The 17,473-nt window shown below is 45.8% G+C and overlaps 1 protein-coding gene across 13 annotated transcripts in view; it reads left to right on the top strand.

Annotated features, from left to right (window-relative positions):
* The window catches only part of wnk1b (WNK lysine deficient protein kinase 1b), a 53,839-nt gene that overhangs the window by 21,010 nt on the left and 15,356 nt on the right, over window positions 1-17,473 (top strand). For 10 of the 13 annotated variants that reach the window (XM_077544343.1, XM_077544346.1, XM_077544352.1 and 7 more), the window contains exons 3-13: window positions 6,016-6,188; window positions 8,577-8,797; window positions 8,874-9,031; window positions 10,998-11,086; window positions 11,482-11,621; window positions 11,701-11,780; window positions 11,860-12,036; window positions 13,491-13,557; window positions 13,630-13,835; window positions 14,650-14,949; window positions 15,786-17,165. In XM_077544343.1, coding sequence (XP_077400469.1) covers window positions 6,016-6,188; window positions 8,577-8,797; window positions 8,874-9,031; window positions 10,998-11,086; window positions 11,482-11,621; window positions 11,701-11,780; window positions 11,860-12,036; window positions 13,491-13,557; window positions 13,630-13,835; window positions 14,650-14,949; window positions 15,786-17,165 — 2,991 coding nt within the window. Of the gene's footprint in view, window positions 1-6,015; window positions 6,189-8,576; window positions 8,798-8,873; window positions 9,032-10,997; window positions 11,087-11,481; window positions 11,622-11,700; window positions 11,781-11,859; window positions 12,037-13,490; window positions 13,558-13,629; window positions 13,836-14,649; window positions 14,950-15,782; window positions 17,166-17,473 lie in introns of all 13 variants that reach the window. The other 3 variants (XM_077544349.1, XM_077544348.1, XM_077544351.1) reach the window with 3 other exon arrangements.

Raw genomic sequence — 17,473 nt, 5'->3', positions numbered from 1 at the left:
TCCTCACCTTGTGCTCCATAAGAATGTGAAATATCCAGTTGATGGGTATTGTCAAGAGAATATGCTTATTGTTGTGGTCGTAGTCTTAACGTGGTCAGACGTTACCTCAGAGGAGGAGGAGGAGTGTGTGGAACGTGTTTGGCCCGCGTGTCATCCAAGCAGGAAAGATGACCCTGGGCAAGTTTGCCCATTTCCTCATCCTGCAATCTCACATCCGTCCATCCTTGCATGATTTTCAACACCAGTTGCTGCAACCACCATAACAACTTTCTGCCTTGGATGGAAGCTCCCCCAAAAAAAAGAGGCCTTCAAGTCTCATCTGGATTGTGTCAAGTCACAAAGCGAGCACTCATGCGCGGCAACCACACAAAGGCGCACGAGTGTCTGGGGTGGCCGCGCCGTCACCGATGACTTCACTCTGAAGCGCTCGTCTGTATCAGTAGCCGGTATCTGTTCAACGTCTCGGCTTTCGCCCCAATCAGTTGCTCTCCCGCCGTCGTCTCTGCTAATCCGTTTCCGTACCGATGTGGTGGGAAGGAAACGGGCACGCATATCTAATGAGGGACAAGGTCAAGGTGATGTAGTATCGTCGTGGAAAGTAGCTTATGTAATAATGCTTTGTAGTGAATGTTGGGCAAAAACTGCTTTTGCTGCAGATCCAATTGAGGCCCTGGTGGAGGTCACGCACGCTCCTTATATTGCATTTGATTGCACTTCCTTTTCCAATGAAAATCTGTCATCCAGCATGTTTGTCATAAAGCACATGTATGTGTGTGGCATGTGGGGATAGAAAGATTATCGGTCAAGCAGATTTTCGGTAAGGTTAGGCCAATTACAAACTGTGTTAACGACAGAGAAGTGTTTATTTCGATTTTCAGAGAATTTTCCAAGAGATGCTGCTTCTGTTTTTGTTTGAAATTAAAATTAAGATGAAAAAAAATGTTGTAGCAAAAATTTATTGTAGCAAACAATAGGGAGCGCTTTACTTCATGTTTTCCCATTTCCGCCCTCAGTAAATAATAAGCTGAAATAAAAGGTGAGCCGCTACCGTTTTTTTTTTTTCTTGATGCTCGGCCACGGCGAGCTGATGAAAGCGAAACCCGAGACGCGCTAAAGTTCATCGTGGGCGTGAAAAGTGCAGGGCACACACGTTGAATGGCGTGCAAAAGGATCCTCCCGCCAGATGATGTCATCGTTTTATGTGGACCGGCCCTCCGTCCGCTCCCTTACACTCTCCTAACCATGCGTTGGATCATCAGTTAGTGTAAAAGGGTCCGCGATGGCTGAGAGATTTAAATTACACGCTGAGGGAATCGAGGTCACACACGCTGTCAAATCGTTCTTGTTTATGAAAGTCTAGTTGTTGCTCCTACTTGAGCGGCCTGGCATATTTGTCCCTCGCCGTTTTTGGAAACGTCGACGGAAGGATGACGCTGAGTGGATCATGTGCATCCGCGCGGCCTGCCTGTTTATGACGTGCGAACACGGCAACGAGACCATCTTGCGCTATACTTAGACGACAACCTTTTCCCACTCTGGGCTACAAAGGTCCATCAAGGCGGGCTTGGAGGGGTTTAGTATGGCAAAACCGTCAAAAGGGAGCCGGGTCTCCAAGAAATGCCAAGACAAACAACGGGGACAAGAGTTTTGCAAAAAAAAGTTTTCAAAATGGCGTGGCTTGGCCTGGTGAGTGACATGGGCGTCAGTAAAAGAGGACGTAGATGTCAGCTGGCTAACCTGCGAAGTTTGGAGGCAGCAATTTTGCTTCAACCTTTTTTTTTGTAGTCTAATTGGTGCATTCCTACAGTGAAATTTGTATAAATGTAAACTGATTTAAATTGTGTGTATAACAAGAGATTTAAAAATATCTACTGTCAATTCAGTCCTGTCACTTGATGCAGTAGCTACAAATTGTGCTTTTGACATGTTGGCTGCTTGTTTCCTTCACATGATTTAATTGAATGTGGAACAAAGTAGCCTGTTGTTGGTTGCTAATTTCATTAAAAAAACAAAAACAATAACAGAACCCACAATTAGCACTTTTTGCCAGTTTGAGGATTGTGATAATACAGTACCTAAAATTACGCCAATCAGACACACAGCATCATTTTCCTAATCTTTTAAATGACGTCGGGTTTTGCCCTCTTTGCCCCGAACCCTGACATATCGCAGCTTTACTCATTAGCCTCATTTTGTGGATTACTGCAGGTATCATTTGGAGGAGTGTGTGTGTGTTGTCGTGTTTAGGATTATGACGAACTTTGGGGTTGCTGCTGCAAAGAAACAATGATTGTTAGGCTGCAATGGCACTTATTGTTAAGCCCATGAGCAGACACTGACGTGGTTATTGAAATTGAACCCCTCCTGACACATTTTTGCTGCTCACTTTAAAGCATTTAAAGCTTAAGTTTTGGCTCTCATTTGATTTATAAATCACATCTTAAGGAAGCGGAGGTGCTGCACGAAGCGCTGCCCTGAAACACAAGGAAGCCCATAATGCTTTTGCCCGGCCACATTTTCAACAGGCGAGAATCGTTTGCGGCCGCAACCAGGTCCGATTTCAGCTCTGTGAGTCGGACACATGGCCCTGGTTACTGCAATATGTAGAGCGGTGACTGAAGGGAAACCAAAAACCACCTAAGTCGGAGGAAGGAATGAGAGGAGGAGGAGGAGGAGGAGGAAGAGGAGGAGGAGGGGACGGCAATGCAGGAGAGAGTGGAAAGAGAAACACAAAGGGGGGGAAGCGAGAGTGGACAAAAAGATCAAGCAAACACATTTGGAATATCGCAGCAGGCTGCCAACAAGTCAACTCAAATCTCCATGTTTTCCTTGGGGGCTTTAGCACCCGCACCTGAAATGTTTTGAAGGTCCTCAGTGTGCATATATGAGGGCTCACTCTGTGCCCCCCCCGCCCACCCGGTCCCCACACACATTTACTGGAAGTCATTCATCCCCCTTTCAATCACTCTTATTCACAACAGATGCTCCCCCCCCCCCATTTGACACACTGGTGGGGCCGAAACCATAACAAGCTGTGCCAAAGGTTTTGCTGTCCATTAGCCGTGTTCATGTGTATGAGGTTGTGTGCAGGGGAGCATCTCCCAAGCGTGTGTGTGGCGTTTCCACACTTTGGCTCCATACTAATGAAGTACAAAGTTCCCCTCTGGACTTCAGTTCTCCTGCCAAGCTTGATGCGTTAACGCTGTGAGTGTGTACAACTCGCATTCTTTGAAATTGAGCTCCGAGCGCATGCAGGTCCGGCAGGGAAATCAAATTGGGTTGGCGAAGCATTTCAGCAGATCCAGTTGGACGTTCTAGATGGGTTGTATCAAAGAGGGTTGTTTTGCTGTGAGTCAATTATCCTGGCACTGATTTTCAAAGTAAATATGAGACGCCCTCCGTTTGCTCCCAGAAAAACACGCCCCCGCCCCGTAAATGAACTGTTAACTGCCATCTTTGAGCGGCCCACTGCAAAGGGGGGCTTCTTATCAGGTTAGCTTCGTATAAATACTCATTTGCAGCCCGTCCAGTCCAAAGCAACAGGCGATGACGCTATAACCACCTGGACACTCATCATTTAGCCTATCAAATACTCTACAAGAGGCTTCCCCGGTCCCGGTCCATTCAGATAATACCGACTTTTATTTTGGCACTCCAGTTTGCCAAGCACGGTTGCTTTTGGAGTTTTCATCCGTTTTGTTTGTTTGTGTGCAACATATTGGTTAGGGGGGGGATTCTGATTCAGCGACACGGTTCTGTGACCTCCACAGTCGCATGCAGTCTGAGGCTGCGTGGGTCAATGAAAGCGTTTTGGCTTCAGGTTCTGCTTTACTGGTGACGGGGCCGCGTGGCCGGCGCCTGTTTTTATGCTCCCTCATGCAGAAATAGGCCAGCCGACTCCGACGTGCCGACTCGCAGGGGTTGCGTCAGCGGCTCTTTTGGTAGGAGAACATCGCGCCTTGGCAGAGGAGCGTCGTGTGAGTGGCAGATGAGGAATTACCGATGTGAAGGTGCGGGCCCGCCACCTTGAGGTGCTTGTTGGCACGTCCGTGACGAGGAGAGCGAGAGAGGAAGAGCAAAGAGGGCATTTTTGAATCTTGACAAACACAAGTCTCATGATGTTTTGAAGGGACGGAAAACAACGAGCCTCTCAACAAGACTGCTGGTGTTCTGGAAATTCAATTACTAATTTAAATTTTTTTTTATCGTCACTGCCGTGATCTATCTTGACCATGTTTTGGTTTCATATTAGACTATATCCCAATTTCTATACTAATATCCATTTTCGGAGCCACTTCACATCATGAAATCATATATTTCTTATTGTAACACAGATTATGTTATTGCTTGTGTTTGCTAAAAAAGAATACATGTGAAGAGGATGATTGCCTATTAAATCGCAATCAGAATATTGAGAGGTGGAAGGCGATCGCAATTAGATTATTTTTCAAAATCGTTCAGCTGCACTCATTCAAGAGATTTCTGAACATTTTTTGCGTTGTATATAAAATGTGGCCCGCGATGAATCAATGAGAGGCGAGAGGCAGGCCCTCCGCACATGCTCGTGCACATGTGAGAGAGGGAGAAGCAATCTTCAAGTATCCCGAGGGAGGCGTCCTACAGTAATATGGGTGGTCAGGCGCCTCTTTTTTTTTTTTTAAAGTGCTGCTGGGAAAATGGATTGTTGACTTCCAGTCAGTCAGGTGACCTTGCAGCTATTGTCATGTGACCACAGGGTCAGGTGGTACAAATTTGTTTGTCAGCTGCTATTAGACGCCAATGAAATGTTTGGTGCACGCTACAGGAAGAGGCCATTATGGGGCACTTTAACTCGCACAAACACAATGACGACGACGACGATGATGATGATGATGATGATATGTAAGTCTTATGATCATCACCTCTTCATCTCTGAAGAAGCTCACAAGATGTTCTCATACAATGCATGAGAAAATGTGGAGAAAACATTACCAGGAACAAACAAACACGTTGAACGGATTCAACTGTCTTTCTTTGAATGTAAGAGGATTTGATCTAAAAATGTGAAATAAATTGGATTTTTTTTTTTAGTTGCCGATACATTTTATGCATATTATCTTGTTTTCTAACTACAAAAAATGGTAATTAATCCCTCGTTTTGCTCAATTATTAGTACTTATTAACTCTATGACTGCCAAAAACGTTAAATAACGTTTAGTAAAATCCTATGGAGGAGTGCCAAAGACGTTAAAAGACGTTTGTTTCAAAACAGAGGTGAAACTAACCATTTTCTATTGTGGATTACTGAAAAACGGAATAAGGTAGAAACAAACTTTTTTTTTCTGATGAAAGATGAGAGTCCAATCTTTTTTTGGTAGTATGTGTGTTTCCATAGTCCAAACACATAATTTTCTATGGACCTTGAAAGATCAGTCAAAATGCTTAAAATCGGCTGGCACCCACGGCATCCCTTTTCTGAAAACGTCTGGCAGTCAAAGAGTTAATACTTTTCTATTGTTGTATGTGTAATGTCTTATTTATTAGTAATGTAAAGATTTGAGCGGTCCAGCTCAAAATGCAAACGCATTCTTTGACGCACATTCGCGGGTAACCGGCGCACGCACGACACGTCCTTACAAGGCCTTGTGTGGCCTTCTACATTTGATGAGGTCATCGGGGGCGGAGCCGGAATGCCCGTTAAACTGCGTTCGTCGGTAGACAACTCACTTAAGAAGCATCCAGGAGATGAGCTGTAATTAACTGGATGGAAGCCGCTTGTACACTTTCGGCAAGCTTATGGATTGATGTTCACGAATCGACGACACGGTAGGGAAGCATTTCTGATGAAAGCAGACTTAGAAGTCGGGCTTGAAAGAACAATAAGCACTTTGATCCACAGCGTCCTCCTGAGTGAGCGTCTGCCTTTCAGTGTGATCTGTACGTGTCATCCACTTCTCACCGGCGTCCACTCCACTCGACAACTCACTTCCTGTTGCCTTCATTCACATTCTCTCTCCTCTCCGGTTGTGTTCCCAGGACCGCAAGCTGTCCAAGTCGGAGCGGCAGCGCTTCAAGGAGGAGGCCGGGATGCTGAAAGGCCTCCAGCATCCCAACATCGTCCGCTTCTACGACTCGTGGGAAGGTCCGTGCAAGGGCAAGAAGTGCATCGTGCTGGTCACCGAGCTCATGACTTCGGGCACGCTCAAGACGTGAGTTTTACGCCCCCGCAGTGATTGGGACGGAGTCCTGGCGTGAGTTCTTTATCACAACCTCCGTAAAAGTTTTAGAATTGCCTGCAGATGCCACAAAACTTTCGTCTCAGTAAAACTAAAAAAGTTCCCTGGCATCAAGATTCCACAAGATGGCGCCAAAGCAATACTAACTAACGAGAAACCGATTTTTTTCAGACTGAGCACCCAATAATGCCATTACGTCTTGCAATTTTGATGAAAATGTTTCATTTTAAATCAAATATTGTTCAGAAACACTAAATATTTCTTAATTATGGCACAACTTTCACTCATTGTTGCTATTTTAACATCCGACTGAGCCTTGGCCCTGCCACATATTTCACTTAAATGCAGTCCAAGGCATTTCAGTTCTGTGGCGTCTCAGATTGAACACGAGGCTCATGAACGCTGGAGGTCACCAGACGGCTGCCGCTGCCTGAGAGGTGTTCATCATTTCAGAGCATATTTTGTCATCTGTGTTCACCTTCGTGTGTCCACGCGACTGTCATGGCTCCTACTTTACCAGCCCGCAAGTTGTATTTGTCATAGTATCGGATTGATTTATTTTTATGCCGATCACGTGTCATATCGTATCAATCTGTGAGTAGGTGAATGTAGTACAGCCTGCAAAAATGGCGGCGTATTGTTGTGCACAATACAATGCCGTATGTCCGGCTGGTTCTGCCCCATGCGCCCCACTCCCCCCCAAAAAACAGCGTGAAGAATCGATGTCTGTGGTCATCATTGTCCCCACGGCGAGCACATGCCCCGTCTATAGAAGCATGCGGGCTATTCATCGCCATTCCACAATCAAAGGCAAAATGCGGGGCAGGCGGGCGTGCAGGCGGCGGGCGTGCAGGCGGCGCGACCCCCACCTTCCTGGCGAGGTGCATGGCGGGACACGGGCCCACCTGCCAGATGCTGCTTCTGCTGCAGATTCCTCTCATTCCTGTCAAACGGACAGACAGAGGCGGGGCCCATGTGAAGCATGCCGAGGGGGAAGCGCAACGTCAAGACGCGCGGATGAGTTACAGTTACAATTCAGCAAGACACTCGAGAGAAACACTTTGATTTTACCAGGAGGAGTTTGTAGGTCAACTCGAAAGTATTTCTGCCTAACACCAAAATGAGCCACCTGCGACTACGTTGGCAAGAATGACAAAGCTCACAAAGGCGATAGTGCCCTCTACTGAGCATTGGAGGGATGACATCCAGTTTTCACAATACTAATCACATGCAGTATGTATGGTATTGTAGAAGCATTTTTCCCCTCTTAAACTGCCACCATCGGAGGTTAGCGTGCAGGAAAGAATGCGCATGTGTGTGGACACTTGCAGTACTTGAACAAAAAGGTGCTCAGGAGCCTGAGAAGAAGAATGTAAATCAGTGTCACAATGTTAAGTGGTTGCCGGAACGCATCTACTGTACACGTGATGTTATGTTGGCTGTAGTCCAAATGAACACTCTTAAGGAGGGGACCCTCAAATGCTAAAGTGTTGGGAATGATGAGAGGGGCAACCGATAAGGTGTATGGGAATATTGACGTCTTTACGAGGTCCCTTAGCTTTGTGTGTGCGTGTGCGTGTTCATGATACGATACAGTTGCGCCTTGAGAGATCACTGACCCAACTTGAGACAACAAACAACAACAAGCAGTTTGGCACGCAGTGAACAATTCTTTCAAAAAGAGCTTTTATCTTCTCTCTCAGTTCATGTTTAATGTTGACCTAAACATAACACAAAGTGAATCACCAGAAGGAGCAGCCCAATGTCCATTGAATTGAAGCAAAAATGTGGCATAAACTGTTTAATTCTTCACATTCAATTGTAATTATTTCCCTATTGCATGTATTTATAAAGTGCAATAATATGGCGTGCTATATTTCTTAAAAACACATTACAAAAACAAATGTATCGTTTTTTTGAGGCGGCTGGAACGGATTAATGACATTTGCATTCATTGAAATGGGGAAAGATGATTTGCGATGTGTTTTGAGTCAAGGTATGTACTACATGTGTGTGAGAAGACTCTCATGAGAATCCGCACTTTTATTCAATTTGGAATGAACAAGATCAAGGATTTGGCTCTCAGATCTAAAAGGACTTGCAAAAGAGGCAAATGTCATTATTGTGCTGCGTGTCAATTTCAAAATGAATGTGAACCTCTGCCTGTAGCATGCCCAATCTAGAGTGACCAAATGAATTGCTTATTATCCATTTAGACTTCAGAAACATCCATGTTTGATATCAAATGAGAAATTCAACCCTGGGAAAGCTGCAAACCGAATGTCGACTTGTGCCGGGACTTTTGATCCATACCACTCAGTGTCAGATTGGACACTTCAACAAAATATTTTTTCCCGGCAGCTACCTTAAACGCTTCAAAGTGATGAAGATCAAGGTTCTGCGTTCGTGGTGCCGGCAGATCCTCAAGGGCCTCCACTTCCTGCACACCAGAGCGCCGCCCATTATTCACCGCGACCTCAAGTGCGACAACATCTTCATCACCGGGCCCACCGGCTCGGTCAAGATCGGCGACCTGGGCTTAGCCACGCTGAAAAGAGCCTCGTTTGCCAAGAGCGTCATCGGTAGGATGTCTTGCACTGGCTCTCGGTAGTGGACTGGGTCAGGAAAATGTGGATTCTTGCCTTCTGCGGTCGTCAGGTACCCCAGAGTTTATGGCGCCGGAGATGTACGAGGAGAAGTACGATGAATCTGTCGACGTCTACGCTTTTGGGATGTGCATGCTGGAGATGGCCACCTCCGAGTACCCCTACTCGGAATGCCAGAACGCCGCCCAGATCTACAGACGAGTCACCAGCGTGAGTCTCTGGCACTGCACCAGATCCGCTTCTATGTACTCTAGCGTATGTTTATTATTAGATTGATTGTTTTTCTTTTACTATCGTTTTTTTTTTTTTTTTGCCTGATTCGGTGGAAACAACTGAAGTAAACCAAAATCAATACTTTTCCATACAAAATTTAAAAAAAATTCTAATCGAATCACTTGGGAGGGAATACAAGAGGCAGTCATCGTTCTGTCCAGCCTTAGTGTAAGTGTTTTTTATGACTCCAATAAATTTACCTTTCAGTGTGTGTTAGACTTCCTAACACACCTGCCTAATTTAATGTAGCCATATTAAAAAAAAAATTGCATGACTTCATCCTCAAATTTTGAAATCCGGTGCACAGCCCTAACGAGGCCCCCGATCTTCCCCTTGATGGCGCCGGGCTGGCATTTGTTGGTCCCAGTTGGCCGTGTGCGTTATTTTCCAACACACCCCAGCGTACGACACCCTCTCGTCTCGCTGTCTTACAGTCTAAAAACAGCCTAAAAGTAACCCGATTATGGATCAAAAATGGACCGATCCACTTTATGGGTCCATTTGACCCAACTTTCTGGTTTGTTTTATTACAGAATGACCCCAATTTTCGACCCAAGTCAAGGATCTGACTCCATTTTAATGAGTTGTTTTTTTACTAAAAGACTCATTTCTGGACTCAAATTTGGATCAAATCGACCCAAGTAGAGGATCGGTCCATTTTGTACCCGTAGTTGGATTATTTTTGACCCAACTGTTTTTAGACTGTAAGACGATGAGAGGGTGAACGCTGGGGGGTGTTGGAAATCCTAGTGAGTGCTACGTGAATCCTATTGTCATCTGCCTACTAAACTAGAATAATCATCTTAAAAATGACCTCTTGAAAGCCACTTGTTGATACTCCGTAAATCTGGTGTCATGGCGTCGTCCTCTAATCCTGGCCGAGAGTCTCCGAAAGCCCGCTTGCTCCTGAGCATTCGTATCTCCAGTCGGCCTCATAAAGAGCGCTTTCTCTTTCCCCTCTAATCTGTCCTCCCTAATAGCGTTCGTTACTCCTCCCATCAGTCCTAACCGTGTTTGGCCCTGGAATCTCGCTGTGTGTGTGTTTGTGGGTGATTTTCGGCGGTGGCGGTGGGGAGCGGGAAACAGCGGAAACAGCCAATGACAGAAAAGATGGGATGGGAGGTGGTCGTTTTTGCTTGCTAGTAAACACACTTGAGACTCAAAGTTCAGCTTCTTTTCTCGGCACACTCAAGGTAAGTCACTCGCATCTTATTGTGATAAAAAGTCTTTTTCAATGTTATTTGGCTTCAAAATATATTACACTTGAGATGTTAATCTCCACAACTGATGTATTTGCAATTCAAGTTTTTGAAAGTGTACTAAGTGAAGTTATTTGTTGTATGTTTGACATATGGTGTGGATGTATTTCAATTTTAATACAGAATTAATGTAATGATTAGAGCAAAAACAATCCTGCCTTTTTTTCTTCTTCGCTGTAGCCGTCTTTATTTGGCTTTTTGACATCAGCATCAATTTTGGCATGTAAGCGTTGTGTGTCCTCCAAAATAGGTTTCTGGCGGCTAATTTGTAAAATGTTCCATTTACGATTTCCCGATTTGTTGCCATTCATACTTGTGCTTGTGAAATATGTCGCCAGTCCTAGCAAACAAGCACGGCATTCATGTTAGACCTGATTAGACGTAAATACTTGTGTGCCTTGTGATTGGGATGCCAGTAAAGCCTCATGTTATCCAATTGATTCGATATTTCAGAATGTTCTCTTGCCTGCCGCTTGATTCAAGTCATGCACATCACGTGACTTTGCAAGTCAACATCAGGAGAATTGATTGACTTACGTTTTTACTATCGCGCCGTATGCACATTATAGGCTCACTGAGACAGAAGGAGCAACGTCCGGAGTGTAATTAATTGAATGAACTTGTTTATTTGTGCTCTCACGCAGGGAGTAAAGCCTGGCAGTTTTGACAAGGTGGCCATTCCTGAAGTGAAGGAAATCATCGAGGGCTGCATCAGGACAAACAAAGATGAGAGGTGCCACACACACACACACGCACAAATGGACTATACCTTTGTGCTTTCTTTCAAAACACGAATTCTATCCAAGAGGATTCGATTTCCTCATCTGCTTCTCGAAGGTTCCCAAAAAGGGCTCTGTTTTCCTCCTGTAGCCTTTTTGTCAAATTCAGTTATCCCAGCCCAACTCATGGTCGGCTGATTAAAGCTCTGAAGAGGAGAAAATAATTGTTGAACATTTTCCCAGGGATTGATTTAGGTTGTGTGTGTTCTTTTCCCCTTTAAGTGAAGGCCGTCTCTACCTCGTTAGTCCGTCAACAAGCCTGTCCAACGTGTTTCTGTTCCGCAGCTGGCTTTGTACAGAAGGATCCTTGAAAATCACCTGTCTCTCGTCCCCCCCCCCCCCCCCCCAGATATGCCATCAAGATCCTTTTGAACCACGCCTTCTTCCAAGAGGACACGGGGGTCAGGGTTGAGCTGGCAGAGGAGGATGACGGGGAAATGATTGCCATCAAACTGTGGCTTAGGATAGAAGACGTCAAGAAGCTCAAAGGTAAGAATGATGATGAAAACGGATGATGAATGGAGAGAAAAAAAAAAAAAAAAGCGAACACTTGTCGTCGTGTTTCCAGGAAAGTACAAAGACAACGAAGCCATCGAGTTCTCCTTTGACCTCAACAAGGACGTTCCCGAAGATGTGGCCCAGGAAATGGTACCAGCTAAGATCGTTGAGAGGCGAAACGGGAGCGAATCGCAAGTGTGACGCATGTTGCCACTGCGTCGCCCTCTAGGTTGATTCTGGCTACGTGGCCGAGGGCGACCACAAGACCATGGCCAAAGCCATCAAGGACCGCGTGTCGCTGATCCGGAGGAAGCGAGAGCAGCGGCAGCTGGTGCGAGAAGAGCAAGCAAAGAGGAAACTTGAGGCGGAACAACAGCAACCGGCACTCAAAGCATCGCATACGCAGGTTTGTTGGACATGAGTCTGTATTGTCAAGGATCAAGATCAACACGTTGACACAGTAGTGACTTGACTTTTTTAACTCTTTGACTGCCAAAAAACGTTAAATAACGTTTAGTAAAATCCTATGGAGGAGTGCCAAAGACGTTAAAAGACGTTTGTTTCAAAACAGAGGTGAAACTAACCATTTTCTATTGTTGATTACTCAAAAACGGAATAAGGGAGAAACAAACTTTTTTTTCTGATGAAAGAGGAGAGTCTAATCTTTCATTTGGTAGTATGTGTGTTTCCATAGTCCAAACACATAATTTTCTGTGGACCTTGAAAGATCAGTCAAAAGATCAGTCAAAATGCTTAAATCGGCTGGCACCCACGGCATCCCTTTTCTGAAAACGTCTGGCAGTCAAAGAGTTAAGATACAAGCCATCATTTTGGATGTTGCAGTTTAGTGGATAGTAAATAATACCTAAAAAAACGTTTTTTTTATAACCATACCTGTCAATCTAAAGAAAATCAATTTACCTTAACGTTTACAAAGAATGCAAAACTCCAAGCTAAGCCTTTAAAATATTTGAACACAAAGAGTGGAGCAATGTATATGAACAGATAATATAACAAAATACTCGCATTCCATTTCTTCTGCAATGCGTAACTAATGTTACGGAGACTTACTGAGGAGCTGTGACCGTCTCCTCGTATCGGCGTATGTCCGTATTATACTGCCCCCAAGTGGCTAAGGAACACACACCACAAGGAGAAGCACAATGAACATTGATTTGAAGCCAAAAATGTGACCAAAAGTTGAATTCTTTACATTCCTTTTTCCGTGCTAGTCGTGTTGTTTTCGGATGTGGATACAGAGACCACATGAATCCATTATTTAGTCAACTAAAACCTTTCAAATGTAATGAATTGATGGAGTTTAACCTCCTTAAAATAATGTATAAAGCCCATCGTGACATTTTACCAGTCAATATACAAATCCAATTTAAAAAAAAAAGGGAAAGTCAGTACAAATTAAGAGGAACAGACATTTGTTTCCAAACGTAAATATAGAACAAAACAAAAAGAACGATGTATTTCAACTCAAGGTGTCGGTTTGTGGAACAATCTGGATTGTAAATCAAAATCATCTCAGTCTATCTGTATTTAAAAAAAAAATTATAAACGCACAATTAGTGGAAAAATCTATATAGCACAAGGACATGCTGTTGAATTGTTTTATAGAATTGTTACAATGACTGTCATTCATTTTGTGTTGATCAGAGGCAGTTATAACAAGTTTGACTTCTTTCTGTCCCCTTTCATTTCTTTCTTTTTTTAGGAGTGAACAACATTTGAATTGAAATAGAATTGTTGTTCCAGTATATTTTTATAAAGTACATTGTTATGGAGTGCAGTTTTTTTCCAAACATTTTTTGCTTACAGCAGAACAATAGCGATCTTTTTGTTTGTTGCCAGGCGGAGTTTGAAGAGACGGAGTCGGAGCAACCGCGTCACCATCCGCAGCTGGCCGTCTCACACATACGTAAGACGCGTGACGCCGATTTGCTGACACGTCATATTCGGACAAATTCCGACAAATTTGCGTTCATCTCAGCGGAAGCAGGCGCCGACAGCGGCCAGGGTTCCTCGCTGTTCTCCAGCGACAGCCCCCAGGCGGGTCAGCTGACCATGTCCTACAGCTGCCCGCCCGCCAGCCAGCCTCAGTCCCAGAGTCCCTACCCCTCCGCACATGGCGCTGCCGCCGCCGCCACGCAGCAGCAGCAGCGCCCGGCCTACGTCCCGCCGCCGCCGCAAGCAGTGGTGAGTGACGTTTTAGCTCACCTGATGCGCTCTCTGATGTGTTGCGTGGCGTGTTGGCGTGAGATCACGTTTGCGGTGCCTGCAAGTGGGCTTGCGGTTATGAGCCGAGCATGATTGCTTTTTCATTTTAGCAGTCACGAGAGGACTCGCTGAAGGTCTTCAACTCTAAGCCATCCCACATTCTTATTATCATTTCTTATCTCCTCCGTTCAGCCTCATTTTATTGATGACTGTCCTTTTTTCTTTTTTTTTCTTTTTTACTGGGTTGTATTTAAATGTCATGTTTGTTGTTTTTTTTTTGTCATATTCATATTTTTTTGTTAGTTTTTTTTAAAATGCTTGTTGGTCAGAATCCTTGCATCGCTACTTTTCAGGAAAAAAAAATCCATTGTTCAAGTTGGTATTAATCCTTACATCACTATCATATAAGCATCCATACTTAAAGCTACTTAAAGCACTTTTCTGTTCGTGAGTTAGTGTATTTGTCCCCAAACTATTTTCAACCCTTGAAATTGAGTTATAATTGGCGATATGTGGACTGACCAATAGTATTGATTTGTGAAAAAATCTGACCAAATTTGGGCATACGAGATTTCCAACTGACAGCAACATGATGTATATTTTCGCATAATTTTCTTTCTTTCTAAACGTCTTGGAATAACTTAGTCTGTAGCCTTCCGTAAAGTTTATGAAAGTATATTTTTATTTTATTTTCTGTATATTTCATATGGTTATGTTGATATTTTGTTGCTGTCTTTGCGTCTTCACTTGTGTTTTTTTTCCCCTTCGGTCTCACCTTCCTTCCATCCCGCAGCCTGCGTCCCGCCGCCGTCGAAGCCGTAGCATGTCCATTTGCGTCCCCCCCTCCTCCTACTCCCTCACCCCCGCACCCGTGCCACCACGCCCCAAGCGGCCCTCCACACCTCCGCCAGACCTGTCCTCCTCTCCCTCCCTCACGGGCCCCTCCCCCCGCGCGCCTCGCTCGGCCGAGAGGGAGACGTTCGCTGGGCGCCTCTCCAAAGCCTTGGAGACGGTGCTTCCACTTCACTCCGCCCCTTCGCTGCCCAAGCCAAGGCAGCGAAGGGCCAGCCTGCCCGCCCTCTTCTCCAGCCCCGTAGGTTCAAAGCTCCGAGAGTTTAAAAAGAGATAATGAGGGATCATGTGCCATGTTGGTTTCTTAGCCATGTCTTTTGCTGCCTCTCTTCTTCTGGTGAACTAGCACAGGATTTTGTTCAATTCTGATTGACTGGCTGTTCAAAATCTATGCAAATGCACTAATATCTCATGCATCTATTCGCAAGGAAAGCTTATTGACAGGAAGAATTTATCGGTCATGCATGTACAGGTTAGCAGATAAGGAAAAGTACAATAATAATCTAGAGGTCCCTAGAATGTCTTAGAGATACGAAATAAAAGCTAAATTCATTCTTTATCTCACATCATCTTTCCCCATTGAAATGAATAGAAATCTCATGCATCTATTTGAGCAGTTCACCCCCAAAAATCATGTTTTTGTGTTTTTGATAAGGAAAAAAACTAGTAGTGTATAATTTTGTACTTTGTAAAAACTGTAATAACATAATTTAATAACATGTCAAGAATCATAATTTTATGCTGCATTTCAAGTTATTGTGCTGCTCCTTCTTGTGTGTCCGCATTGGCCACAGCCAGGAAGTTAAATACAAAGATTTTCTGAGTGGAAATCAGCGATTGATTATTTTCGAGCGAGTATTTCAACTTCCAGCTTCCTTCCTTCTTTTACTGTCCCCTTTTTTTAATACCATTAGACCCTGTTTCTTCCCTGCTTTTCTTTTCTTTTTGTCCTTTGGAATGCTCTCTTCTATCCTAACCACACCATTTTGCTTGCGGGGGAGATGTTATTCAGAGACGATGCTCTTCATATTGCCTTTCTGTCCCTCCTAAACGTGCCGTATCTCGTTGTCGCAGCAGCATTCAGTGGCGCACCCCTGCAGCGGAGGAGCAAGCACGGGAGCGGCGGGGGGGAGCGGCACTCTCCCGACACTGCCAGACCCCCCGACCATTTTCTTCCCTTCCATCCCCGAGCGCCCCATTTCCTTCTCTCCTCCCCCCACCGGCCCCCCCAAGGCCTATAACACGCAGCGGCGCAAGAGCACGTCGATTCTCGAGGCTCACACGCGCCACTTTCAACCGGCGTACCCCCGATATGGGAACAGCCTGCACCCCTTCTCCGGCATGGAGGGTGTGGACGCGCCCCCTCTCTTCATGGTCAACCCCGCTTTCGCCACGGCCGCTCAGAGACTCGGAGTCGGGGAGCATCTGCATCTCCCGGGACAGTCGGAGCCGGCGTACTACGGCTACAAGGACATGAGGGCGGAGCACGAGGAAGTGGTGAGGAGACTGAGTTTAAATCAAGCAGCCTTACTGGACCATTACGAAGCCATGGCGTACGGCGGCTACCCGATGACCGCGCACCAGCTCGGCCTTTTGACCTTCCACCAGCAGAGGCAAGCGGCTGCCGCGGCTGCCAGTTTGGGTTACGATTCCGGCCCTCAGCCGGGTTTCTTGCACCCTCACATCATGCAAAGACTGAGCGCGCACGGTACGATCCCTCCGCCGGTACCTTCCATGAGTCAAGCGGCCGCTTGCCCTGTTTCTTGTTCATCCTCCGACGCGCAACACCACACATCACCTTCCACCTACCCAATGTCAGCGCCGCCAGTCATGGCTGATGCGCCGCCGCCGACGGGTAGTGTCTTCGACTACCATTTAGCCGCCGCGGCCGCCGCCGCTGCGAGCGACCCGAGCCTCCTGGCATCCAGACTGTACCGAGCCCGGAGGAGCTCCATGGATCTCCAACTGGAGGAAAACACCCCAACGGGGTCGTGCGGCTCGGGTTCGTACCTTCGACTCCAGCCGGTTACGGAGGAGATGTGTTCGTACATCAGTCCTGAGCTGCCGTTACCACCAGGAAGTCTCCTCTTCCATCACGCTGGCCTGAGCGCGAAAGATAGAAGCCCAGAACCCTCCAGCGACTCTCTCCCTTCCTCCGACGCGGGAGAGTTCCAGTCCCCTCCTCCCTTGTCCCGCCATTTCGACTCGTCGGCCGCTCGCTCCATCCCGCAGTCGTCCTCCGCTGTATTCTGCGATTCAACAGAAAGCCAGGCTCATCCGCCCTCCATGCAGACTTTTCTCCCTCCCACCCCGACCCCTGACCTGGGCGCGCCGGCGGCCCAACAGGAGTCACTCGATCCGAGTGCGTGGGCCCGCCACGGAGGGGTCGTTCCCTCCCGGCCCGACCTGACGTACCATGAGTCATTGCTGGCCATGCAGGCCAATAACCCCACACTGGTACTGAGTTCATCTTTTCAATGTTCTACAAGTTTAAAGCCATGGGTCCAATTACATTATTGCAGTATTGTTGCTTTGAGTGGGATTGATTGTTCTTAGTTAGTTATGTCACAATGTCAAAGGGTGTCTAGTATCTTTTTTGATGGCGTGGTACTGCAGTACTTTTTTAATACCGGCAGACCGGCAACACTATTCAATATGTCAACTTTTCAAGATAATAAAAATGATCATGCAAATGAGTGATAAGGTAATTTGACCCATGGGCAATTTCTGTTGTACTGGTACCCTTAAAAACCCAATACCCTTAA

This window comes from Vanacampus margaritifer, chromosome 15 (genome assembly GCF_051991255.1).
Source record: "Vanacampus margaritifer isolate UIUO_Vmar chromosome 15, RoL_Vmar_1.0, whole genome shotgun sequence".
NCBI lineage: Eukaryota > Metazoa > Chordata > Actinopteri > Syngnathiformes > Syngnathidae > Vanacampus > Vanacampus margaritifer.
This window is presented reverse-complemented; position numbering and strand designations above follow the sequence as displayed.